General features: G+C 43.1%; 1 protein-coding gene and 2 long non-coding RNA genes across 52 annotated transcripts in view; 2 read left to right on the top strand and 1 right to left on the bottom strand.

The window, feature by feature from the left end:
• Positions 1-27,507, top strand: part of LOC127608751 (uncharacterized) — a 210,188-nt gene that overhangs the window by 11,226 nt on the left and 171,455 nt on the right. The window lies entirely within an intron of this gene.
• prx (periaxin) lies at positions 658-27,507 on the bottom strand. Of its 50 annotated transcripts, none has more exons than XM_052077962.1 (18): positions 27,318-27,507; positions 21,541-21,596; positions 20,356-20,463; positions 19,482-19,607; positions 18,898-19,066; positions 17,997-18,190; positions 16,815-17,044; positions 15,171-16,486; positions 13,752-13,916; positions 12,978-13,031; positions 12,765-12,800; positions 11,751-11,861; positions 11,391-11,573; positions 11,031-11,213; positions 10,311-10,670; positions 9,951-10,133; positions 3,519-6,290; positions 658-2,873 (listed from the first exon to the last, which is right to left on the bottom strand). In XM_052077962.1, the coding sequence occupies exons 4-18, from the start codon at positions 19,509-19,511 to the stop codon at positions 2,623-2,625; spliced, it is 6,237 nt and encodes a 2,078-aa protein (XP_051933922.1). In that variant the 5' UTR covers positions 19,512-19,607; positions 20,356-20,463; positions 21,541-21,596; positions 27,318-27,507; the 3' UTR covers positions 658-2,622. The 50 variants fall into 50 exon arrangements, with proteins under 50 accessions (XP_051933922.1, XP_051933924.1, XP_051933923.1 ...); XM_052077964.1 differs by having other exon boundaries at positions 12,978-13,113; positions 13,834-13,916; XM_052077963.1 differs by lacking the exons at positions 12,765-12,800; positions 12,978-13,031 and adding an exon at positions 13,485-13,556 and having other exon boundaries at positions 13,734-13,916.
• Positions 2,830-23,163, top strand: LOC127608747 (uncharacterized). The gene is made up of 3 exons (XR_007964316.1): positions 2,830-2,950; positions 16,843-17,061; positions 22,994-23,163. It is a non-coding gene; the product is annotated as an uncharacterized LOC127608747 (long non-coding RNA).

The raw sequence follows: 27,507 nt of genomic DNA, 5'->3' as shown, positions 1-27,507 counted from the left end.
TTCTTTGCTAAGAGTTTTATTTTGAACATATTAATCTTGAAGATGGGCGGCCCGGTAGCCCAGTGGTTAGCAAGTCGGCTTCACAGTGCAGAGGTACCGGGTTCGATTCCAGCTCCGACCTCCCTGTGTGGAGTTTGCATGTTCTCCCCGGGCCTGCATGGGTTTTCTCCGGGTGCTCCGGTTTCCTCCCACAATCAGCATGGCAGGCTGATTGGACGCTCTAAATTGTCCCTAGGTGTGAATGTGAGCGTGGATGGTTGTTCGTCTCTGTGTGCCCTGCGATTGGCTGGCAACTGATTCAGGGTGTCCCCCGCCTACTGCCCGAAGACGGCTGGGATAGGCTCCAGCACCCCCGCGACCCTGGTGAGGATTAAGCGGTTCGGAAAATGGATGGATGGATGGATGGATAATCTTGAAGATCAACTTCTGGATATGAATGACGTCACCTATGCAAATAAATGGTGGACAATTTGATCCAGTCAAGATGTTTCTTACTGGGCAGATTTGATTTAGTGGGCCCTCTGCATTTTGCTCAGTAACAAGAGCCAGAAGAACCGTAGCAACTTGTCGCTAGTCGAATGTTTATTTCATTTTTGTGTTGAATCACAAACGATTTGTGTTGCAACTTGTCACGCTGTTATTGAAATATACACGATGTCTGTGTGAATATATTAATTTATTTATGTAATATCTTCACCAACAATCTCTCCAATGCAGGTGTGACAACTGTATACTGTAGCACTGAACAAATACATATACTCATTCAAACCAGAAAAGTCAAAGTTTCTCCACAAACATCTCGGTGTGCACAGACATACAATCTTTATCCAGCATTTGAAAAATGTCAAATAAAACGTAACTTTCACTTGCAAAACAGGCACAGCAATCAAAGTCAAAAACGTAAATTTATACATTCTCAAATATCGCATTCGAAATGTGATGACGGGTTGTCGTGCTGCATTTTTCTATTTTTACAGATTGTAATGTCTTAAAAACAGTAATTTTTACTCTATCAGACACACTATTCTTAGTTAATATGATGGTGAGGTTTATATTCACGACATAGATGACCAGCCATTAATTTCTTATCTATACTGCTTATCCCACGCAAAGGAGTTGATAACTGTGTCCAAATAGTTTAGATATTAGAAGAATAATTTAAATTGAGCCACATATTCCTCACTTGAGATGCATGAAAAATAAAAATATGAACTAAAACAGCAGCATTTCGGTCTGCCTGATTGACCACCAGTTGGAAGTTTACAGGTATGATCCACACAAATGACCAAAAAAAAAATGTTTACGACATGACTAACAAGCTAAAAATACAAAAATGTGTAACAATCTCAAATAAACCCCAAAGACACACAAACCAAATGTGACAAAAACATTCCTGTTGCTACTCTGTAGGATATTGTAAAAATAGTAATGAATGACCTACGTCCACAAGGGACATACTTGTATTTACATCATCCTCTGGCAGTACTGTCAAATGTAACTACAACTACAATGAAATCGCTTCACAATAAATCTCCTTTGACATTGCGTGTTTAATGTTGAAAATAACTCAAACTACACTAACACACTTGGAGATGCAGTTTCTAAAAAAATAGCACAACGAAAAATGGAAAAACTAAATATATCTTACTCTGTTACGAATGAATGGTGCTTGATTGAGTGTTCATCACATGAATAGAGACACTCCCCTAATTACGAACATTACATTTGCTTTCATGAGAAAATTATGAAAAATTCCGTTAGTCTAAAAACAACCCTTTTTTTAAACTTAACCCTAAGATTTTTAATGGTATGAAATTTTTTTAATGTTTTTTTTTCCAGAACACATCCAAGTCCGAACAGAACTATGTGTCAAGATACTTTCTGCATATGCTGTAAGCCATGCTTGATTGTGTTGCTGCTCCGTGTGAGTTAAAGTTAAAATTTTTAAAATGTTGATTATTACAGTAGCATCGCTAATTTTCGTGATCACGTTTGGCGTTTCACATTATATTTTAGCATTAGGCCAGTGGACTTTCGATACAATTATACTGTATATAATTGGGCTGAACATTTTGTTGAATAAACATGCATTATTTAATTCTTTTTATTTTTCGTGTCAGTTTTAAACTTCAACTAGGAAAGAAACATAAATAGCTTAAAGCAACTACACTTTGCCCTTTATTTGGAAAACTGCAAGCAAGAGTCTTGTCTTCATTTCCTCAAAGTGATCCTACACGATCTCTCATTTCTTGGCAACAAAAGTGAGAACAATGCTAAGGAATTTTAAAAAAGTATTTTAATTTAAGTGCGTTTTAATAAGTGTGAATGTGTTTAAAGCCTTCAAAAGGGGTAAAACTGATTCGAAAAGTTTTATTTTCCCACCTATCGCGTGTTGTACAAGAACAAACCGTTGACTACTGACACTGTCTTGACTAGGTTTCCAACGAACGGCTCAAGAAAGAACAGGCACAATGTAAAACTTAGTGAGAATAGAAAAATGGCAAAATAACGATTTACAAACAGTTTAAGATACAGCCTACGTGAACGTAACTCGTTCGTAAGTTGGGTTGCATCTGCATTTACCAAAACAACGGCTTTCATTTTGCAGGCGTGTCTGGCTCCTCAGAGGTCTGACGGTGGATGAGTGGTTGCCACCGAAACACCCGCTGAGGTCTCGGCAGGCGTGGAGTGCCGCTTCGTCCTGGTGGTCTTGGTGACCACAGTAACTGAGCCTCCCCCCCCTGGGGTGGACACTTCGCGTGTGGTGATGCCAGAGGAGTGCTGGCAGAAGGAGCCCAACATGTTGGCTTCACCTCCCAGCTCCCCTCGCCGCTGTGCCTGGGGAGACCCCTCCGGCGTGATCTGGAGGAACCCTGCCAGGAGGTCAGGCCAAAATGACAGAAAGTGAGGAGGGAAAACAGCTGGAGAAGCGTGTAAGACAGAAGGGAAGGTTAGTCTTTGTAGCAGAGAGACAAAGGAAGACATGACAGTTAATAAAAGGGAAACAAAATCACAAATTCCACTACAGTGAACACATGCTATTCACTGGTGTCTGGGAAAGTAAACAGCTGTGTTCTTAAATTAATGTGAGCGGATGCCAGTCCGCACCTCATCAGCACACCAGGATGAATGAAGGTTGATGAAATGTTGGCTTCGTAGTTCGTTTCCTTTTTAACTCATTCAATACCAGCCAATTCTGAACCAAGTCTGAAAAGACGTTTAAAAACATCTTTGGGAGTGAATGAGTTAATGTTTAAATGGTTTGCCTGAACCAGAATCCCACATCAGATAGTAACCATAATGTAGAATTCTGCTGGATGAATGTCACTTGTCATGACTGCAGTAGCCTTCGACTTCCGAACGTCTGGCAGCAGTTGCATGTTCGTCTTCTTTTAAAGAAGAGTAGCTTTGAATGCGAGACTTGTTCTACAGAGAAGCACTATTTGTCAAAAGTAAATAAATAAATAACATTTTCAAACAGGACAGTAACTGCTTTCAAGGTGAGAGACCAGGCCTACCTGTGGAGTGAGGTTTCAGGGTGAACTTTGGGACCTTGAACCAGGGGGGGGCCTCTATCCCCTGGGGGTCTCCTTTGATGTCTCCTTTGCTCCAGGTTTGGACTTTTGATGAGCTGAATTCCATGGTAAAAGAAGCTGGAGATGCCGAGCTGTCCTGATGCAGCATTTGTGTTCTGGAGTGTTGTGTGACGACGTCCTTTGAGGACTCATCAACAAAACCTTCAAATGAAACATTGCCTGGTTTTATCTGGAGCCCTTTAGGAGCTTCCCCTGATGATGAAGGTTTGCCCAGTCTGGTTGCGATTTCCAAGCTGGCGTCACCTGCAGCTTTCTTTCCATAAGGAGAAGTGAATTCCACCTTTGGAAGTTTGACTTTTCCACTAGCTGCCACTCCTTCATCTTTGAAGCCCCTGTGAAGTCGTGCATCTGTTTCAAAGTGGAACTTTGAACTTGGAGCTTCTGGCTTGAGTGTGTCGTCAGTTGACCTTAGTTGGCTGGTGCACACTGACATTCCAGGTGTGCTAACAGATGTTTCTATGGTGTTTGTTTGAAATTTGGGAATCTTCACCTTGGCGTCACCTGTATTTAAAGTCACCTCATCTCTTTGGGATGGATTTACTAAAACAAAAACTGCTTTCTTCACTTTGGGGCCTTCATATTTGGTCTCCGGTCCTCGGATCTCCATTCTTCCTTCCCGGGAGGACAGGGACGGGAGTGGGACACCAAATTTGGGGATTTTTATCTTCTTGCCTAATTTGTCGTCTTCTTCATCTTGTGCTGTACCGATATCAAAGTCTATGTCCGGAATCCTGGGGATTGCAGTACATGATGACGGGAGGCCACTTTCTTCTGAGTCTTCTTTGCTTTTCACACTTACACTTGGTAACGTAACGCATGGCATTTGGATGTTCATATTTCCCTCTTTGTGTCCGTTCTGAATTGTGGATGTCAGACCAGGTTCAATATTTTCAATTTCATGCTCAGATTTTACACTAACACCAGTTTTCTTTTTGGGCATTCCGATATTGAATTTTGTTCCCTTGACTTTGGGCCCTTTGACTTTGCTGTTGGTTTCTCCATGACATTCTAACCCCTTGGTGTCTCCTTTCCGAAGTCGCATATCCAGCTCCAGGTCTCCTTTTGGACATGCGATATCCAGGCTTGGCATCTTCAGTTTCAGACCCGTTTGCTCTCCCTTTGCATGCACATCACTTTTGTCTTTGCGGATGGATATGTCTATCCTTTGGATTGTCGCATCTGGGAGGTCAGTGGTTGCATGTGGTGTCTTAAAGTCACCTTGTCCATGTCCATGGAAGTCAGCATCTGGTGCTTTGGGAAAGGACACGTCTACTGACTGCATTTTGAGTTCAACTTCTGGTGTTTCAATATTTAAAGGTTTGCCTTTTGGCATGCTGTCAACTTTTCCTTTTGGCAAGGATAAGTCCACATGAGGAATTTTGAATTTTGTTCCTTCTCTCTCATAACTAGACTCAAGTTTTATTTTGGGAAGTGGCACAGCCAGGTCTACTTTGGGCACATTCACATCAATAGCAGGCTTTTTGGGAATTCCTCCCTCATAGGTTCGGATGTCACACTCCAATACATCCACCTCTGCATTGGGAAGAAGAACCTCCTTTTCTGGTGATTTAGTGGCGGAAAGTGATAGCTCAACTGAGGGTATCTTGGCCTTGGCCTTAGCTTCAAGGTCACCGCTTGGCTTTCCCAAATCTCCATCTTTTGAAGCAAATCCTGGCATGGAGAACTTTGGGAGTTTGATCGTGACATCGGGTGCATTGAAACGACCTTTCCTTTCTACATCAACACTAGTATCTGGTTGAGGAATGTCAATGTCCCCCTTTTTAACATTGACATCTAATTCAGGACAAGACACAGACGCATCTGCATCCATTTTGGGTATTCCAATGAAGGGCTTTTTGAGTTTCACTTTTTTGCTTGTCACTTTATTCTCCAAACCCGACTCCACGGATGGCTCCCCGAGAGAAATGTTGACCTCTGAGCTTTGTCCCGACACCTCCAATTGGCCACTCTTGGACTTGCCACCAAACCTGGGAAGTGTAAAACTAGGGACTTTGAAAGAAACATTGGGCGAATCAAAACTTCCCCCAGAAGAAGGCCTGCTTCCCTCTGGTTTCAGAAGCGCCACTTTCACATCGTCACCTTTTGGTTTAGGGAGGCCAAAGTCAATATCCACCTTCGGAGCTGAAATGTCAACCGTTGGAAGTTTGACTGTCCCATGTTTAAAAGAGCCTGAACCTGCACCTTCTCCTGTCAGTCCAGTCATTGCTGGGATGGCAACTTTCCCGCCTTTTACATCAGGACCTTCCAAACTGACATCTACTTCTGGGGATTTAATTTTCGGAAGGGAAACATCAACCGCTGGCATGGTGACTTCTCCAACTTTAATGTCAGGACTTTGAATGTCTATGTCAGGACCTTTTGTTTTCATTTTAGGAAGATAAATATCCACAGAGGGCATATGGAACTTTCCTCCTTTGTCAACATGTCCTTCAATTCCAATTTCTCCCCTTGCTTTTCCTTTGGGAAGACACACATCAATGTCTGGAATATCAAGCTTACTTCCTTCAAGGTTTGGACCTTTTACTTCTGGTAAAGAAACATCCAATGTTGGCACTTTCAACTTCCCTCCTTTGAGATCTTGGCCTTCAATGTCAACATGCCCCTCAACTTTTCCTTTGGAAAGTGAGACATCGATGTTTGGAATTTCCATTTTCCGTCCCTTGAGTTCTGGACCTTTTAATTTGACTTCACCTTTTGCAAGACTGGCTTTTGGTAAAGAAACATCCAATGTTGGCATTTTGAATTTTCCTCCTTTGACATGAGGTCCCTCAATATCAAAATCTGTCTCAACTTTGGGAAGTGAGACATCAACATCAGGTGTTGTGTCCATCTTTTCTCCTTTGAATTCTGGACTTTTGAGTTTAACATCTACCTCTGGGAGACTGACTTTTGGTAAAGAAACATCAAACGATGGCGTTTTGAACTTTCCACCTTTACCATCCGGGCCTTCAATATTGATCCCTGGACCTTTTGTTTTTATTTTCGGAAGAGAAATATCCAAAGAGGGCATATGGAACTTTCCTCCTTTACCAATCCCTATTTCTCCTTCTGCTTTTCCCTTAGGGCATGAAATGTCTAAGTCTGGCATCTCAATCTTTCGTCCGTCAAGACCCGAACCCTTTATTTGAACACCACCCTTTGGAAGGTTGACTTTTGGTAAAGAAACATCCAATGTCGGTATTTTAATTTTTCCTCCTTTGACTTCAGGGCATTCTATGTTAAAATCTCTCTCAACTTTGGGAAGTGTGCCATCAATGTCAGGAATTTCAATCTGTCCTCCCTTGAGTTCTGGACCTTTTAATTTCACACCGCCCTCTGGAAGATTGACTTTAGGTAACGAAACATCCAATGTTGGCATTTTGAACTTTCCTCCTTTGACTTTCGGGGCTTCAACATCAAAATCTACCTCAACTTTGGGAAGTGAGACATCTGGTCCTTCCATCTTTCCTCCCTTGAGCTCTGGACCTTTTAGCTTGACACCACCCTCTGGAAGATTGACCTTTGGTAAAGAAACATCCAACGTTGGCATTTTGAACTTTCCTCCTTTGACATCAGGGCCTTCGATGTCCAAATCTCCTTCAGCTTTTGGAAGTGAGACATCAATGTCTGACATTTCTATCTTCCCTCCCTTGAGTTCTGGACTTTTCAGTTTGACACCACCCTCTGGAAGATTGACTTTTGGTAAAGAAACATCCAATGTTGGCATTTTGAACTTTCCTCCTTTGACATCAGGGCCTTGAACCTCAACGCCACCTTCAAATTTTCCTTTGGGAAGTGAGACATCAATGTCTGGCATTTCCATCCTCCCACCCTTGAGCTCTGGACCTTTTAGCTTGACACCACCCTCTGGAAGATTGACTTTCGGTAAAGAAACATCCAACGTTGGCATTTTGAACTTTCCTCCTTTGACACCAGGGCCTTCAATGTCCAAATCTCCTTCAGCTTTTGGAAGTGAGACATCAATATCTGGCATTTCTATCTTCCCTCCCTTGAGTTCTGGACTTTTCAGTTTGATACCTCCCTCTGGAAGATTTACTTTTGGTAAAGAAACATCCAGCGTTGGCATTTTGAACTTTCCTCCTTTGACATCAGGGCCTTGAACCTCAACGCCACCTTCAAATTTTCCTTTGGGAAGTGAGACATCAATGTCTGGCATTTCCATCCTCCCTCCCTTGAGTTCTGGACCTTTCAGTTTGGCACCACCCTGTGGAAGATTGACTTTTGGGAAAGAAACATCCAATGAAGGCATTTTGAACTTTCCTCCTTTGACATCAGGGCATTCAATGTCCAAATCTCCTTCAGCTTTTGGAAGTGAGACATCAATGTCTGGCATTTCTATCTTCCCTCTCTTGAGTTCTGGACCTTTTAGTTTGACACCACCTTCTGGAAGAGTGACATTTGGTAAAGAAACATCCAGCGTTGGCATTTTGAACTTTCCTCCTTTGACTTTTGGGGCTTCAATATCAAAATCTGCCTCAACTTCGGGAAGTGAGACATCAACATCTGGTCCTTCCATCTTTCCCCCCTTGAGCTCTGGACCTTTTAGTTTGACACCACCCTGCGGAAGATTGACTTTTGGTAAAGAAACATCCAGCGTTGGCATTTTGAACTTTCCTCCTTTAACATCAGGGCCTTGAACCTCAACGCCACCTTCAAATTTTCCTTTGGGAAGTGAGACATCAATGTCTGGCATTTCCATCCTCCCTCCCTTGAGCTCTGGACCTTTTAGCTTGACACCACCCTCTGGAAGATTGACTTTCGGTAAAGAAACATCCAACGTTGGCATTTTCAACTTTCCTCCTTTGACACCAGGGCCTTCAATGTCCAAATCTCCTTCAGATTTTGGAAGTGAGACATCAATATCTGGCATTTCTATCTTCCCTCCCTTGAGTTCTGGACTTTTCAGTTTGACACCTCCCTCTGGAAGATTTACTTTTGGTAAAGAAACATTCAGTGTTGGCATATTTAACTTTCGTCCTTTGACATCAGGGCCTTGAACCTCAACGCCACCTTCAAATTTTCCTTTGGGAAGTGAGACATCAATGTCTGGCATTTCCATCCTCACTCCCTTGAGTTCTGGACCTTTCAGTTTGCCACCACCCTGTGGAAGATTGACTTTTGGGAAAGAAACGTCCAATGAAGGCATTTTGAACTTTCCTCCTTTGACATCAGGGCATTCAATGTCCAAATCTCCTTCAGCTTTTGGAAGTGAGACATCAATGTCAGGCATTTCTATCTTCCCTCCCTTGAGTTCTGGACCTTTTAGTTTGACACCACCTTCTGGAAGAGTGACATTTGGTAAAGAAACATCCAGCGTTGGCATTTTGAACTTTCCTCCTTTGACTTTTGGGGCTTCAATATCAAAATCTGCCTCAACTTTGGGAAGTGAGACATCAACATCTGGTCCTTCCATCTTTCCCCCCTTGAGCTCTGGACCTTTTAGTTTGACACCACCCTCCGGAAGATTGACATTTGGTAAAGAAACATCCAGCGTTGGCATTTTGAACTTTCCTCCTTTAACATCAGGGCCTTGAACCTCAACGCCACCTTCAAATTTTCCTTTGGGAAGTGAGACATCAATGTCTGGCATTTCCATCCTCCCTCCCTTGAGCTCTGGACCTTTTAGCTTGACACCACCCTCTGGAAGATTGACTTTCGGTAAAGAAACATCCAACGTTGGCATTTTCAACTTTCCTCCTTTGACACCAGGGCCTTCAATGTCCAAATCTCCTTCAGCTTTTGGAAGTGAGACATCAATATCTGGCATTTCTATCTTCCCTCCCTTGAGTTCTGGACTTTTCAGTTTGACACCTCCCTCTGGAAGATTTACTTTTGGTAAAGAAACATCCAACATTGGCATTTTGAACTTTCCTCCTTTGACATCAGGGCCTTGAACCTCAACGCCACCTTCAAATTTTCCTTTGGGAAGTGAAACATCAATGTCTGGCATTTCCATCCTCCCTCCCTTGAGTTCTGGACCTTTCAGTTTGCCACCACCCTGTGGAAGATTGACTTTTGGGAAAGAAATGTCCAATGAAGGCATTTTGAACTTTCCTCCTTTGACATCAGGGCATTCAATGTCCAAATCTCCTTCAGCTTTTGGAAGTGAGACATCAATGTCAGGCATTTCTATCTTCCCTCCCTTGAGTTCTGGACCTTTTAGTTTGACACCACCTTCTGGAAGAGTGACATTTGGTAAAGAAACATCCAGCGTTGGCATTTTGAACTTTCCTCCTTTGACTTTTGGGGCTTCAATATCAAAATCTGCCTCAACTTTGGGAAGTGAGACATCAACATCTGGTCCTTCCATCTTTCCCCCCTTGAGCTCTGGACCTTTTAGTTTGACACCACCCTCCGGAAGATTGACTTTTGGTAAAGAAACATCCAGCGTTGGCATTTTGAACTTTCCTCCTTTGACATCAGGGCCTTGAACCTCAACGCCACCTTCAAATTTTCCTTTGGGAAGTGAGACGTCAATGTCTGGCATTTCCATCCTCCCTCCCTTGAGCTCTGGACCTTTTAGCTTGACACCACCCTCTGGAAGATTGACTTTTGGTAAAGAAACATCCAATGTTGGCATTTTGAACTTTCCTCCTTTGACATCAGGGCATTCAATGTCCAAATCTCCTTCAGCTTTTGGAAGTGAGACATCAATGTCAGGCATTTCTATCTTCCCTCCCTGGAGTTCTGGACCTTTTAGTTTGACACCACCTTCTGGAAGAGTGACATTTGGTAAAGAAACATCCAGCGTTGGCATTTTGAACTTTCCTCCTTTGACTTTTGGGGCTTCAATATCAAAATCTGCCTCAACTTTGGGAAGTGAGACATCAACATCTGGTCCTTCCATCTTTCCCCCCTTGAGCTCTGGACCTTTTAGTTTGACACCACCCTCCGGAAGATTGACTTTTGGTAAAGAAACATCCAGCGTTGGCATTTTGAACTTTCCTCCTTTGACATCAGGGCCTTGAACCTCAACGCCACCTTCAAATTTTCCTTTGGGAAGTGAGACGTCAATGTCTGGCATTTCCATCCTCCCTCCCTTGAGCTCTGGACCTTTTAGCTTGACACCACCCTCTGGAAGATTGACTTTTGGTAAAGAAACATCCAATGTTGGCATTTTGAACTTTCCCCCTTTGACATCAGGGCATTCAATGTCCAAATCTCCTTCAGCTTTTAGAAGTGAGACATCAATATCTGGCATTTCTATCTTCCCTCCCTTGAGTTCTGGACTTTTCAGTTTGACACCTCCCTCTGGAAGATTGACCTTTGGTAAAGAAACATCCAACATTGGCATTTTGAACTTTCCTCCTTTGACATCAGGGCCTTGAACCTCAACGCCACCTTCAAATTTTCCTTTGGGAAGTGAGACATCAATGTCTGGCAATTCCATCCTCCCTCCCTTGAGTTCTGGACCTTTCAGTTTGGCACCACCCTGTGGAAGATCGACTTTTGGGAAAGAAACGTCCAATGTTGGCATTTTGAACTTTCCACCTTTGACATCAGGGCCTTGAACGTCAACGCCACCTTCAAATTTTCCTTTGGGAAGTGAGACATCTATGTCTGGCATTTCTATCTTCCCTCCCTTGAGTTCTGGACCTTGTAGTTTGACACCGCCTTCTGGAAGAGTGACATTTGGTAACGAAACATCCAGCGTTGGCATTTTGAACTTTCCTCCTTTGACTTTTGGGGCTTCAATATCAAAATCTGCCTCAACGTTGGGAAGTGAGACATCAACATTTGGTACTTCCATCTTTCCCCCCTTGAGTTCTGGACCTTTCAGTGTGGCACCACCCTCTGGAAGATTGACTTTTGGTAAAGAAATGTCAAACGTTGTCATTTTGAACTTTCCTCCTTTGACATCAGGGCCTTGAACCTCAACACCACCTTCAACCATTCCTCTGGGAAGTGAGACATCAATGTCTGGCATTTCTATCTTCACTCCCTGGAGTTCTGGACCTTTTAGTTTCACACCACCCTCTGGAAGATTTACTTTTGGTAAAGAAACATCCAGCGTTGGCATTTTGAACTTTCCTCCTTTGACTTTTGGGGCTTCAATATCAAAATCGGCCTCAACTTTGGGAAGTGAGACATCAACACTTGGTCCTTCTATCTTCCCTCCCTTGAGTTCTGGACCTTTTAGTTTCACACCACCTTCTGGAAGATTGACTTTCGGTAAAGAAACATCCAACGTTGGCATTTTGAACTTTCCTCCTTTGACATCAGGGCCTTGAACCTCAACGCCACCTTCAAATTTTCCTTTGGGAAGTGAGACATCAATGTCTGGCATTTCCATCCTCCTTCCCTTGAGCTCTGGACCTTTTAGCTTGACGCCACCCTCTGGAAGATTGACTTTCGGTAAAGAAACATCCAATGTTGGCATTTTGAACTTTCCTCCTTTGACATCAGGGCATTCAATGTCCAAATCTCCTTCAGCTTTTAGAAGTGAGACATCAATATCTGGCATTTCTATCTTCCCTCCCTTGAGTTCTGGACTTTTCAGTTTGACACCTCCCTCTGGAAGATTGACCTTTGGTAAAGAAACATCCAACATTGGCATTTTGAACTTTCCTCCTTTGACATCAGGGCCTTGAACCTCAACGCCACCTTCAAATTTTCCTTTGGGAAGTGAGACATCAATGTCTGGCAATTCCATCCTCCCTCCCTTGAGTTCTGGACCTTTCAGTTTGGCACCACCCTGTGGAAGATCGACTTTTGGGAAAGAAACGTCCAATGTTGGCATTTTGAACTTTCCACCTTTGACATCAGGGCCTTGAACGTCAACGCCACCTTCAAATTTTCCTTTGGGAAGTGAGACATCTATGTCTGGCATTTCTATCTTCCCTCCCTTGAGTTCTGGACCTTGTAGTTTGACACCGCCTTCTGGAAGAGTGACATTTGGTAACGAAACATCCAGCGTTGGCATTTTGAACTTTCCTCCTTTGACTTTTGGGGCTTCAATATCAAAATCTGCCTCAACGTTGGGAAGTGAGACATCAACATTTGGTACTTCCATCTTTCCCCCCTTGAGTTCTGGACCTTTCAGTGTGGCACCACCCTCTGGAAGATTGACTTTTGGTAAAGAAATGTCAAACGTTGTAATTTTGAACTTTCCTCCTTTGACATCAGGGCCTTGAACCTCAACACCACCTTCAACCATTCCTCTGGGAAGTGAGACATCAATGTCTGGCATTTCTATCTTCACTCCCTGGAGTTCTGGACCTTTTAGTTTCACACCACCCTCTGGAAGATTTACTTTTGGTAAAGAAACATCCAGCGTTGGCATTTTGAACTTTCCTCCTTTGACTTTTGGGGCTTCAATATCAAAATCGGCCTCAACTTTGGGAAGTGAGACATCAACACTTGGTCCTTCTATCTTCCCTCCCTTGAGTTCTGGACCTTTTAGTTTCACACCACCTTCTGGAAGATTGACTTTCGGTAAAGAAACATCCAACGTTGGCATTTTGAACTTTCCTCCTTTGACATCAGGGCCTTGAACCTCAACGCCACCTTCAAATTTTCCTTTGGGAAGTGAGACATCAATGTCTGGCATTTCCATCCTCCTTCCCTTGAGCTCTGGACCTTTTAGCTTGACGCCACCCTCTGGAAGATTGACTTTCGGTAAAGAAACATCCAATGTTGGCATTTTGAACTTTCCTCCTTTGACATCAGGGCATTCAATGTCCAAATCTCCTTCAGCTTTTGGAAGTGAGACATCAATATCTGGCATTTCTATCTTCCCTCCCTTGAGTTCTGGACTTTTCAGTTTGACACCTCCCTCTGGAGGATTTACTTTTGGTAAAGAGACATCCAACATTGGCATTTTGAACTTTCCTCCTTTGACATCAGGGCCTTGAACCTCAACGCCACCTTCAAATTTTCCTTTGGGAAGTGAGACATCAATGTCTGGCATTTCCATCTTCCCTCCCTTGAGCTCTGGACCTTTTAGTTTGACACCACCCTGTGGAAGTTTGACTTTTGGTAAAAAAACATCCAGCGTTGGCATTTTGAACTTTCCTCCTTTGACTTTTGGTGCTTCAATATCAAAATCTGCCTCAACTTTTGGAAGTGAGACATCAACACCAGGGCCTTCCAACATTCCTCCCTTGAGCTCTGGACCTTTGAGTTTCACATCACCCTCCGGAAGATTGACTTTTGGTAAAGACACATCCAACGTTGGCATTTTGAACTTTCCTCCTTTGACATCAGGGCCTTGAACTTCAACGCCACCTTCAACCTTTCCTCTGGGGAGTGAGACATTGAGGTCTGGAATTTCCATTTTCCCTCCCTTGAGTTCTGGACCTTTTAGTTTCACACCACCCCCTGCAAGATTGACTTTGGGTAAGGAAACATCCAACGTTGGCATTTTGAACTTTCCTCCTTTGACTTTTGGGGCTTCGATATCAAAATCTGCCTCAACTTTGGGAAGTGAGACATCAACACCTGGTACTTCCATCTTTCCTCCCTTGAGCTCTGGACCTTTTAGTTTGACACCACCCTCTGGAAGATTGACTTTTGGTAAAGAAACGTCAAACGTTGGCATTTTGAACTTTCCTCCTTTGACGTCAGGGCATTCAATGTCCAAATCTCCCTCAGCTTTTGGAAGTAAGACATCAATGTCTGGCACTTCCATCCTCCCTCCCTTGAGTTCTGGGCCTTTCAGTTTGGCACCACCCTCTGAAAGAGTGACCTTTGGTAAAGAAACATCCAGCGTTGGCATTTTGAACTTTCCTCCTTTGACTTTTGGGGCTTCAATATCAAAATCTGCCTCAACTTTGGGAAGTGAGACATCAACACCAGGGCCTTCCATCTTTCCTCCCTTGAGCTCTAGACCTTTTAGTTTCACCTCACCCTCCGGAAGATTGACTTTGGGTAAAGACACATCCAACATTGGCATTTTGAACTTTCCTCCTTTGACATCAGGGCCTTGAACCTCAACTCCACCTTCAAATTTTCCTTTGGGAAGTGAGACATCAGTATCTGGCATTTCCATCCTCCCTCCCTTGAGTTCTGGACCTTTCAGTTTGGCACCACCCTGTGGAAGATTGACTTTTGGCAAAGAAACGTCAAATGTTGGCATTTTAAACTTTCCTCCTTTGACATCAGGGCATTCAATGTCCAAATCTCCTTCAGCTTTTGGAAGTGAGACATCAATGTCAGGCATTTCTATCTTCCCTCCCTTGAGTTCTGGACCTTTTAGTTTGACACCACCTTCTGGAAGAGTGACATTTGGTAACGAAACATCCAGCGTTGGCATTTTGAACTTTCCTTCTTTGATATCAGGGCCTTCAAGCTCAATGCCACCATCAAGATTTCCTTTGGGAAGTGAGACATCAATGTCTGGCATTTCCATCCTGCCTCCCTTGAGGTCTGGACCTTTCAGTTCGATACTACCCTCTGGAAGATTAACTTTTGGGAAAGAAACATCAAATGTTGGCATTTTGAATTTTCCTCCTTTAACATCAGCACCTTCAAGTTCAATGTCGCCTTTCAATTTTCCTTTGGGAAGTGAGACATCGACATTTGCAGTTTCCATCTTTCCTCTGAATTGTGGACCTTTTAGTTTAACACCACTCTCTGGAAGATTGACTTTAGGTAAAGAAACATCAAATGTTGGCATTTTGAATTTTCCTCCCTTGATATCAGGGCCTTCAAGCTCTAGTCCACCTTCAAGTTTTCCTTTGGGAAGTGAAACATCAATGTCTGGAAAATCCATTTTCCCCTCCTTGAAGTCCGTGCCTTTTAGCTTGATACCACCCTCTGGAAGACTGATCTTTGGTAAAGAAATGTTAACATCTGGCATCTCGGGGTCCACATCTTTGCCTTTGGGAAGCGTCAGGTCCACACTAGGCAACTTGAATTCTCCTTCAACACCCGGTCCTGTCAGATTACCTTTTTGTGATTGAGATACATTAAAATTAGGTAGGGTGAACTTCCCATCTCCACCAATATAATGGCTCATGTCTACTCCAACCTCAGCTGAAGGAGGACAGAATTTCCCTTCACTTCCTGCACTAGCCACATCCTTGTCAGACACTCCTATCTTTGGCAAAGAGAAATCAAGTTTTGGCATGGAAATTTCAGGTCCTTTAAAAGAGCCCTCCACCTCATCTGGAATTCTCTCAACATTGAAGTCCACATCTGACACAGAGAAGTCCATTCCAGGCTTCCTTATTGTTGTCTTTATATCCATATTTGATGTTCCTTTGACTTTGGGAAAAGAGATGTCGACCGAAGGCACAGATGGAACATTTTCTAAAATCCCTCCTTTGTTGACATGTGCTTCAGGGAGAACAGTACTACTTCCCCCCTTTATTTCCACAGTTGGAACACTGATTTCTCCTCCTGCTTTGACCTTCATTTTGTCATCGGTCTCATCCAAATCACCCACCAGTCTCATTTTGGGGAGTTTCAAGTTTGGCATTTGCAGTTTTCCATCACCTTTGCCTGTTTCAACATCAACTTTTCCCTTCATAACTTTGGCGTCATCGCCTCTTACTTCAACTTTTGGACCTTTAATTCCCACCTTTCCCTTCTGAGCAAGCAAAGTTGTGTCAGCTTTGAATGAGGGGAGGGCAAAATCCACATCTGGAGAATTTAATGATTCTCCCCCCATTTCCACATCTACAACTTTCCCAGCAGGCAAACTGAACTCTACAGACGGCGACGGAATGTTGACATCCGGCTTCTTCAGTTCCACGGATCCAGACTTGGTATCCTTACTCTTGGGAAAGCTAATTTCAAACTTGTGACCTTTTCCTTTGGCTTTCGCTTTGACTCCTGGAATCTCAGCCGGGGAGACCTTCACCTTTGCTTTCAGTCCTCCGCTGTCCTCTTTTCCCCCATGACTTTTTATCTTCATCCGAGGAAACCTGAGAAGACATTTTGTTAGGATGAAAACTACCACAGAAAATGGTAAAGAAAAAATACTTCGAACATGTCTAAAACTTTTCCGAACCTCACTGTACTCAGTTTCTTACACCGTATTTTTTCAAAAAGTTGCAGAGGGAGTCTATTTCTGCAAAAGCATTAATCAGTGTTTGCAGTATATTTCAATGTGTTTCATGGAGTTTAAAACAATAGTTACTCAGAGTCTTCTAGAATGCTAATTGACGCTGAAGACATAATATATATATATATATATATATATTTTTTACATTAAAAAAAATTTAAAATGATCCCTACGATATGTAATACAACCTGATTTTCCTCTTTGGCTTTGCTGCAGCACCTCCTTCTGCCTTCACTTGGTCGCTCCGCCTGGGTTTGAACCTGGGGAGGCAAAATTCAACGTCCACATCGCTCATCTCCAGCCGGGGTGGCGTTCCCTCGATCACCAGCTCCTCGCGCCGTTTCTCCTTGAGCCTCTTCAGACCAAAGCGACCGCCTCTCTTCTTCTTGGCCTTGAATGGCTTGATCGCCTTCACGCTCTGAAACATACAAGAAGGTCAGCCACCCTCCCCTATTTCAGATGCCTTTATGTAACAATCAAACATCAATGACAGGGTTACAATGAATTTTATAAGGGAACATGTTTCATTCAGAATATGAAGCCGTCACTCTCGCTTACAGTGAACTTCATTTCCAGCCTGCATCGGGCGGCTGTCTGTTAGTTAGCACGTTCTGTTAACACCACCAAGATATGCCTTGGGGAGCCACAAAATTTAAGAAAAGCTCTCTGAACAATTCATCCTGATCTTACAGACGCTAAACTAAGCGATAACTGCGCTTTACCACTGTACACTAAGAGTGACCAACCCTTTATTTGTTTTTTTTTGTGTCTGTTTTCAGTTTAATAAAATTTGGGAGGAAAAAAACAAACATAATAATGACAAAAACTGCCTGTATTCTTGTTGTGAACATGATTAGTTGGCATTTAACATCAATTTAAATGGAGCACCACTTTATCGGTAGCATCCAAAACAGGGCAATTTAAAATGCCAAAACTTGATGTTTCTTTACCTAAAGTCAATCTTCCAGAGAGTGGTGTTAAACTAAAAGGTCCAAAATTCAGAGGAAAGATGGAAACTGCAAATGTCGATGTCTCACTTCCCAAAGGAAAATTGAAATGCGACATACCGGTACCGGTAATCCTAAAATATTTAACGAGCAAGAATCCCCTCATGCTAACTGTCTGCTCGCCACTGTTCAGTACACTGGAAATATGCTAAGCTAAATGCTAAATTGTCAACTTCTCAGCCAAGGTAGGGTGACCAGACGTTTAGAGTTCAAATATGGGCTAAATAAACATATATACAGTTCCTCCATTCAAAGTGGAAATCCTGTCTTTGTGCATGGTCTGACTGTGATTGGCCAATGATAAGGTGACATTTAACAAGCCAGACTCGGAGTCAAGAGAGGATGAATACAATTTTTGATTACCATTTTGGTCATCTTGGCTTTGGGACCTTTGATGTCCACACTGGGCAGGCGGGGCCGCACGCAGACCTCCTCCCCCTGGACCGTCCTCTTGACCAGGAAGCTGACTTTGTAGGGCTCAGCGCACTGGAGGATCTTCAGAGCATCTTCATAACGCACATTGTCAAAATAGACCTTGGCGCTCAGCAGCTGATCACCTAGTGTGGATCAAACAGTCTGTTGTTGGGGACTGTTGTCGTATAGAAGTTTGAAGAATGCCAATGTCTTTTTTTTTTTTTTTTTTAAGAACGAAACTTTTTTGTTTTTCAAATAAATGCCTTTTTCTCAGAAATAAACAACCTTTCTCCAAAACATAGAACATATTTGAGGAAATATACAACTGTTTCATAAATATCAAATTTTTATGGTGAATGTAACTTTTTTCGGAAACATCTCTTTTTCTGGAAATACAGTCGGCATTGTACGGTTTGACTATTTTGGGAAGCATACCTGTTTTCCAAATATACAACCTTTTTGTATTCATTAACACAACTTTTTAGGTGAACTACAAGACTACTAATAACACAATCAAATAACTAATATAGGAAGTGAGTAAATATGGCCTATTATTAGTCGTGGTACTTTTACTGGTTTCGAAGTGACGACATGCACAGCATCCTTGCATTTCCTGTGCATTTGTTTCTACAAGTCAAATCATCTGTAAGACATTATTTTTAAAAGTAATGTTTAAAAATGACTTTGTAATGACAACGTGTATGGATTGGAGACTTTTTAAGGGTTAAAACTATGAATGTTGGCAAAACACTTTTGAGGGACTATCGACTATTCGGGCAGGTCTTGATCCCTAACCAATGCAAATAGTGAGTGTTGACTGCAGCGGGGGAGTTTGCAAGCATGCAGGGACCTTGCTGCAGGCTGAGATGTTTGGCAGCTGGTGAGTCCTTGAGGACGTCTTTGATGAAGATGCCTCGCTCTCCACCGCCGGTCACGCTATAGCCACTAGCTCCAGCCTCCGCCTCAGTCTCCACCACGATCTCCACCGGAGGCTCCGCGGCTTCCACCGTGGTCTGGTCCTCAAATACAAATACAAAGTCTTTCAATCTTGACTGTCACTGTTGTGAAGTCAAGCAAAAAAAAAAAAAGTACGTGAGACGGAATGGTGGACAATTTGAATCAATATAACATAAGGAAATAATTCAAAACAAATCAAGATGGCAAGAAGCTAGCATTAAGATCGAAGTGTGAAAATCAACCAGTGGACCTTCAGGAGCAACACTGTTATCAATTTATCAGTAAGGGCAACGCCGTGGACGAGTGGCGAGCATGTCTGCCTGGCAGTTGTGAAGTCCAGGTGAATTCTTGTATGTCTGTAGCCGACGGTAGCATTTTAAAATTCGTAGTCGACTGCACGATTTGTATTTTTAGGAGATGACTTGAAAATTTCCAGTTCGGTTCAGATTGTTAGTTTGATGGCTAAGGGGGCTTTACTGTCTGCTCGTTAGAAGGTTCCGGGTCCATCGCCGATTGGGCCAGTTGGCAGGTGGATGCTCGAAGGTGACTTCTCTTCTGACTCAGCACCTTTTTCAACTCCGCATGGAGCTTCTCCTTCTGCTCCTGTACACAACATAAATGTTTTTGTGGGGTAGGGAATATAAAGTTTTTATTTTGATCAAAAATAGACAACTTTCTGGGAAATATACAACCTCTGGATTGTACCACTGGTCCTTTTCAATCAAACTTGTTTTATGAAATATATGAACATTTTCAGAAATATTTGAATTTGGGTTGCGATTTTTTTTCCCTGAAAATATCTGACTTAGGAGGGAAATATACAACTTTTTTTCAGGAATTATGTCTTCAGCTTCATGGCATTTACGTTCAAGTTGTTGTCATTCCTTTTGTATGTATGCGTATAAGTAATATTTGAATTAATTGCCTTGTCTAAACCGTGCCAAGCAGCCAGACGCGGTAAGTTCCATTTCTGGTTCTCCCGTAATTCAGGAAAGATAAGCCACATTGTTTGTTGTTGATGCTCTGGTGCAAAGACCGCTGACATCTCTGCTGACTCTGCACAACTGAAAGCTGTTTTTGTGGCCCAACCATTGTGTTCCACAACAGTGGAGTGAGCGAGCCAAAGATGTTCTACTGGCTGGGCTCATCAATGGCAGCCAACAAAATTCTCTGGGTTTTAATTGATCAATGATAGAAAGCATAGAAGCTGTTGAAAGGTGCAAGCAACTCCACGCTGTCCCAACATTTTCGTCTGTATAGTGTATTTGACCATACATAGCGTATGAGTATGTAGAGTATGTATGGAACGTTGATAAAAGGGGGTTACAGTTTGTCTATATTTGTGTCTCACCACTCTTTCGGGACTCTCGCGTTCCTCTGCAGATGCGCTGTGGTGAGGGTTGCGTTGTGGGCCAGCGGGGGGTCTGCTTGAAGGGGGAGAACGCTTCTTATCTTTCACCTGTGTAGAGGAACAACATTGTGATGGGTCTCATATATGTGGGTCAATCCAAAGGGAGCATTACTGTCTTTGTTAAAGTCCAATGTTTGTTTTGACCTTCAGTGGATGGCGTTTCCTCATGGAGTCTCCGTAGTTGAACGACTGCAATGGCCATTTTAGTAGTTATACTCAGTAGTCGTCATTTTAGTTTGACTCTCATTTCGGTCACTCGGGCTGGGAGGTACTTGCTAACTTCCACTATGTCCCTTTTCTGTCATGCGCGAAACAGTTTGAAAATAATTTTTGTCTGCTTCCTAGTTCGAATTCAAGGGACTAGTTGCCTTTATGAAAATGAAGTCGCTCAATGGGTTGAAACAATTTATATAAAGTGGGAGTCACGCCTAAAATTTTCTTTGTAGTAGTCTGTCCTATGGGCCCGTGTGAGTCTAAACACAGTATTCTCAATACTATTGCGTTGACGGAATGACAATAAAGCAGATGAATCCATCGGTATTCATCCATTGAAGGGCACAGCCACTTTGACATTCTACCTCCTTCCGCTGTCGACGGGAATTGACGTCAAAGTGCCCTCAAACTCCCTTTGCAAACATCACAGCTCACCCGTTTTCCAGATGTGGTCACATGACATTCGTAACACGAGCCCAAAGGGCACTTGAAAGTCAATTCCAGTTGAAAGCAGAGGCCAGTAGAATGCGCCCTGAGGTGGATGAAAACGGGTGGATGAATCTGCTTATTCCACCAACACAATATTAATCACTGTGTTCAGACTAGTGGGGGAACATAGAACACATTATTGCAAAGAAAAATTTGGACTTTACTTCCACTTTAAATAGTAGAGCAAATAAACCGCATTCTGAGCTCTGACTCTGCTGTTGTTAACTAGCTCCTCTCTGTTTGCAGCCATGTTGTTAATGCAAGCAATGTGCATCAGCAGTGACTTACTCTGAAATACAAAGGCCGCCAAAAAAAAAAAAAAAAAAACAACCAACATTGAGAATTTAAAAATTGACCTGCGCAATCAACTGTAATTGACGTGAGGGCGGACAAAGTCATTTGCGATGTCTGTGTTTTGCTTACGGCGTGATCTCTGCTGGCGCTGTGAACATGGCCGTCGTCGCCTTCTCTGTCAGAGTCTGGAAGGGGGACAACAAAACACACCATGGAAAAATTTTAAATCACATTTGTGGTATATTGCGACAGTTGCCACGTGAAAGAGGCGTTAAAAAAACAAAAAAAGTTATTGTCCAAATAAACATGGACACATACACAGAATGGTGGAGCGAACACACATCAGGCTGTCCTGGAGCGCTAATTGTTGTTAAAGAGATACTCTCATTTTTAACTGTATTGAGAGACCTCGCTTACAGCAAGACTCTCCCCTTAAATTCATCTCAGAGACTGTTGATGTGCCTCGCTTGGTGCTGCTGTTATGATTCGTAACGGTGATCAAATGGACTTGGCAGTGGTTTGTGCAATTTTATCTGTGAACTTACAATGCATTTTCCTCTTGACGGCGTGTGAAATGTTTATCTGTCATAAGTGGATGACGCACGTGGCGACTTATTCGGGGTTGACCGTTTATTGCAGCAAAGGTCGCTTAATGTTAAAGTAAGCGCCACAGACTGTGAGTTATGTCATCTTGTGACCCGCTGGACACCAGACACCCACCTACACACCCCATGCGCACAAATGCCCCCCCAAACACACACACACACACACACACACACACACACACACACACACACACACACACACACGGATGCACGCACACACATAGCAAAAGCGAAGTCCTTAAAGTGATCACATGAAATAGCTGAAGGTCCACAGTGACTTGCAAGCCAAGCCATTCCTAAACTGTTCAGAGTCTGGGATGTCAGGTTCTACACACTCTCAACTCAACTCAACTCAACTCAACTCAACTCAACTCAACTCAACTCAACTCCATTTATAAACCGCTGTAAAAACAACTACAGGCGGAAGAAAGGGCTGCGCATAAATATGCATCAAATAAAACATATAATGGGCGGCCCGGTAGTCCAGTGGTTAGCGCGTCGGCTTCACAGTGCAGAGGTACCGGGTTCGATTCCAGCTCCGGCCTCCCTGTGTGGAGTTTGCATGTTCTCCCCGGGCCTGCGTGGGTTTTCTCCGGGTGCTCCGGTTTCCTCCCACATTCCAAAAACATGCGTGGCAGGCTGATTGAACACTCTAAATTGTCCCTAGGTGTGAGTGTGAGCGTGGATGGTTGTTCGTCTCTGTGTGCCCTGTGATTGGCTGGCAACCGATTCAAGGTGTCCCCCGCCTACTGCCCGGAGACAGCTGGGATAGGCTCCAGCACCCCCCGCAACCCTAGTGAGGATCAAGCAGTTCGGAAGATGAATGAATGAATAAAACATATAAAACAATTTAAATAAAACGTGTTAAGAACAAGAAAAACTTGAAAACAGATAAGATTCTCATGCTGGGTTGATTTGTGGGTTTTAAGATGTGTTTTAGGAAATGGACAATGATGGGAGCTTTCTCTAATTTGCAGAAGGAGGTCACTCCACAGCATGGCACCACCAACATAGAAGTTTCAGGAACAGCTGGTCAGCTGACCTGATGCACTGGCTAGGAGCGTAGGAATGGAGACCATCAGGGAGGTAAGGCGGGGCTCGTCTCAAACTCAACTGATGTGGATGCTGCTGGAGATAGTTTGACTGAATGGAAACGGTTGTTCAGGACGTGAACATAAGTGGTGACCCGGGCGTGTCTCTCATCTCCCTGGTACTTTGCAATTTCTTAATCGTAAGTCATGTCTCGTTGAGTCATGACTTACGATTTTCTTTTTTTGGGGAGCACTGCAATTTTCTCTATGCATTGAAGACATGTTGATATGCTGCTGTGCTCCCCCCCCCCCCAAATAAAATAAAATCAATCTCCTGTTTTTCTTGAAGTTGGCTGTCCTCATTGCCAACCTTTTTCCTCACAGCAGGTTTTGAAAAAGACATCACTGGGACTGGGTTGCAGGATATTTTTTCAGAATTACAGTACATTTCGCTGAAAGCTGTCATGAGCTATGGTCGCCAATCTGTGATTTAAAAAAAAAAACGCCCAGAGTAACAACACGGCAAAAATGTACAGGCAGCCAGTGGAGGTAGGCCAGAATCGGAATCGTGTGGTCCGTTTTACAAACTCAAGTTTAGAGGCAAGCAGCAGCATTTTGAGCCAAATGGAGAAGTTTAAGGGAACGCTGGCCGACGACACACACACACACGCATAAACATATACACTTAGTAAAACTAATGAATCTCTCATGTACTTAAATAAAAGTAAAGGTGTACAGAGATGTATTTACTTGGCACGACAACAACAAATTTGTGCCGTTTCCTTCTTACAGATTGCGCCTACTAAGGCATAAACAGAAGCAAGCTCGTGCTAACTCAGGCTTTTATGCCATCTCAACACATTCCCATAGCTTTACGCACACTCAATTAGCTGATGATAAAAACAGCAACAACAAATTCAGTTTGTTTTAAAATGCAACACAATTACCAAGAATCATTTTTGGTGGGGACATCATCAAGCAACTCTCATTTCTAAGGATGTCAAAATATTTTTCGCCTTATGAGATCCCAAGATCTCAATCGATTTGAGCAGATGTAGAAAAAAAAATAATAAGTCTTTTGTGTCAAATCAATAGAAAGGGCAAATGAAGGCAATAAAAAAGGCCGTCAGAAAAATCTGGGAAGTACAGATTCCGGAGAAATCTTCATTTCACTCAGTATTTGTACTTTGTTACCTTCCAACGCTAACACGATGCACGTCCTCCGACTTCCTGTTCGAGTCATGAGATACGATAACAAGTGCGGATGAAACCTTCATCATCAGGATCAAGTGTGCTTTTCGGTGGCCCAAAAATCAGATCAGCCCATCTCTGGGCAGGAAGGGGCTTCATGTAAACAGGAAAGTGATATTTCTGACAAAGATGCCCACCTATTTTTGTAGTTAACAGCGTTACATTCACTTTTGAGTTCAATTTGTTCCCTGACTAACCTCCATTTAATTTACTCTGATATTAAATCAATTCCATGTGAGCATGTGGTCCATGCTCCTTGCATGTGTTTTTATTTCATATTTGCGGGTTTTGGTTGTTTGTCCCTTTCAGTAAACAGCCAAAAGGCCCCCATTTAATTTTATTTGTTTATTTATTCATTTACTTTTGTCAAGCGATGGCTCACTCGTAATATTGTCTTTTGCGACACCAAACCAAAAAAAAAAAATTATAAAAGTTGACCAAGCAACAACGTCGAACTGAAAAAGCTCATACGTCAACGTGCCCCCTTGAAAACATGCTTCGAGTCACACGGTGCATAATGCTATTTACGTGGCTCTTCCTTTACTTGGCGTGTGCAGGGAAGTTCACCCTCGATCAGATGTCAGACATCGTTTCCTCACAGGGGTGCTCCCTCCCAAGCCCCCTGATCCACTCTTGACCAAACTTCCTGCTTGAAAATGAACCCCACCTACTAGAAACCACGGCCACCGCCCAAAGACGGCCGCCAGGAAACCACCATCATGATCTCTCATGTCACTTGTAGTCCTTGTTTATGCTGAAGCGTTCATGTGATGTCTTTGAGCCTGAACTTCTCTTCAGGAGAGTCCAATTCTTGGCCTCCGTCACACCAGCTGGACTAAAGTAGGCTTCAGATGTCTCACATGCTAAGAAGCAGCATGACACCACATCTGATGCGCCAAGAAGACAGGAATAAAATACCAAACGTGTGGGCAGTAACAATATACACATACTTTGTTGAAATACCTAGTAGTTTTAATTTAGTGTTAAGTAGTTTTTTGAGGTATCTGTACTTGATGCCTCACTCAACATTTGAAGACATTCGTCTGTATTTCTACATCTAAATTGTCAAAATAGACTTGTTACTTTTCCCAGTCTTTTTGTACATGTGTACCTGTATCTGTACTTCTATGTAGCTACAGAATGCGAGTACTTTTCCCACCTCTGATTATGACTTCAAAGGATAGACCAGGTAGTCCGAGGACTCGTGGATCAAAGCCCACCAGGATTTCAAAGACACCCTAAGTGTCTAAACCAAGTGAAGTCTCTTCAGCTACTATGCAGTCTGACCGAAGGGTTTACATGAACGAGTCCTGCTGAGGATTGGTTTGTGACAGTAATGATTAGCATGTAACCATGCTGAGTCTCGGCAAATCACAGGGAAATTATTGACACATAGGGCCCTATTTTCATACCCAGTGCAGGTCTAGCGCAAAGGGAGATCTAACTGTGTGCATGGGTGGAGTTTTCGTTCTTTTGGCATTTTTGCAGATGAATGAATTTGGAAACAGGCGTTTGCGCCGTTGTAGGCGCGAACAGAGCTGACTTGCTTGCCAGCCAGTGGAAGCTGCTCCTCTCATTCACTTGAATTTAAATTAGCATGGTCCAAACCAAAGTCACAGTTTACAGAAGAATGCATGCTGACTGAGGGAGTGAAATACCGTCCATCCATTTTCTAATCGGTTTATCCTCACGAGGGCCGCGGGTGTGCTGGAGCCTCTCCCATCTGCCTTCGGGCAGTTAGGCGGGGTACCACCGAACACTCATGGACAATTTAGAGTGTTCCATCAACCTGCCATGCATGAGTTTGGAATCTGGGAGGAAACCGGAGTACCTGGAGAAAACCCACGCAAGCACGGGGAGAACATGCAAACGCCACACAGGAAGGCCGGGACCTGGAATCAAACCTTTGTTTGCACCTTTGCATTTTAAATTCAGATACTCTTTGCAGATCTCAAAGAAAGAGGGGGGGGGGGTATCCCACAAAAACAAAAAAATAAAACTCCTCCAAAACCCAAGCTTTATCTGCCCCAGGAGGGCAATAATGCACCTCTATATACCACACAGTGCTAATTAAGTCACTCCAAGGTTAGGTTATGTAACTCTTGCAGGACAGAAAGGTAAGATTCCAAAACAATCAAGTGTAATGGTTTGGGTTTCAAAGTTGCAAACTTTCCATGGGAATTGATGGGAATAAATCAGGAAATCAAGAAAAAAAAAACCACACTGAAGGCACTGTAATGCCCTTTCATGTAGACAAGAGGGGTTAACTGTTGAGCATGAATGTCTGCTTGTAAAAAAAAAGAAAAAGAAAATGTGTATGTTCATAATTTAATCACCCTCAATTTTCAGTAAATTCTCTTGTAAAATTTCCAATTTTGAATATTTCCAACATTCCCTATTTTAACTTCCTTTGAAAATATGCTGGAAGTTTTCCGTAAACCTGCACAGATCCAACTACCTTGGCTGTTGTCATCGTTGTGCCCTCGCCATGATGACATACCAGGCTGGGGCGGGTTAATGTGGGGGAGGGCTCCATTTCTGTGTAGGAGGGGGCAAACGGATCCAATGACTATCCAGCTGCAGCTGTCACTTGTGTGTAACGCAAAGAACGAGGCTAAACAAAGTCAATGCCATGCCAGCACCTCTGACAGCTCTGCGTCACTTGACTTTCCGATTATTATTATTATTTTTTTTTTTTGGACCTCAACAAAAGCTGTTTTATCTCAACAATCTGGGAAACCTATCCAATGTGACTCGTCTCAATACCGAATGAAGTAGTTAGCACGAATTTCCATGAACTCCTCTTGTCACAAAACACTCTAAACGTCATGGTGACACACACTACTCAAGTGTTTGTTGAAACAGCATGCTATTGTTCCGCCATGTGCAGTCATTCCGCACTGCGCGGGCACGGAAACTTTCCGCAAAACTTCCCATGACAACTCCAGGACAAAAACTTGACTTTTTTTCTCCAGAGCGACTCATTGAAGCTTTAATGGAAGCTGAAGGTCCATCCTACCTTCCTATCAGCCTTGACAGGGTCTCCCTTCAGAGCTTCAGTCTTCTTCCCGCCCTAAGACCTTTCAGTCTCTCACTCTTGTTGGTGGTATTTCTTAAAATTGTCCCGCTCTCTGTCAAAAACGTTCATCCCTCGTCACCAGCCCACCCGTGGCTCCCCTCACTGAAAACCTCGACCCGACACAGGACCA

Source organism: Hippocampus zosterae, chromosome 10 (genome assembly GCF_025434085.1).
Source record: "Hippocampus zosterae strain Florida chromosome 10, ASM2543408v3, whole genome shotgun sequence".
Classification (NCBI taxonomy): Eukaryota; Metazoa; Chordata; class Actinopteri; order Syngnathiformes; family Syngnathidae; genus Hippocampus; species Hippocampus zosterae.
The sequence above is the reverse complement of the archived record's forward strand: the minus strand, read 5'-3'. Positions and strand labels throughout refer to the sequence as shown.

Excerpts from the sequence above, each read along its gene's own strand:
- prx (XM_052077963.1), bottom strand. The coding sequence starts at position 19,511 with ATGGACCCGGAACCTTCTAACGAGCAGACA. Across the intron at positions 11,574-11,750 it reads AGGTGGTGTGAAACTAAAAG|GTCCAGAACTCCAGGGAGTG; the intron begins GTCCAGAACTCA and ends TGAAACTAAAAG. Across the intron at positions 10,671-11,030 it reads GGGTGGTGCCAAACTGAAAG|GTCCAGAGCTCAAGGGAGGG; the intron begins GTCCAGAACTCA and ends TCAAGCTAAAAG.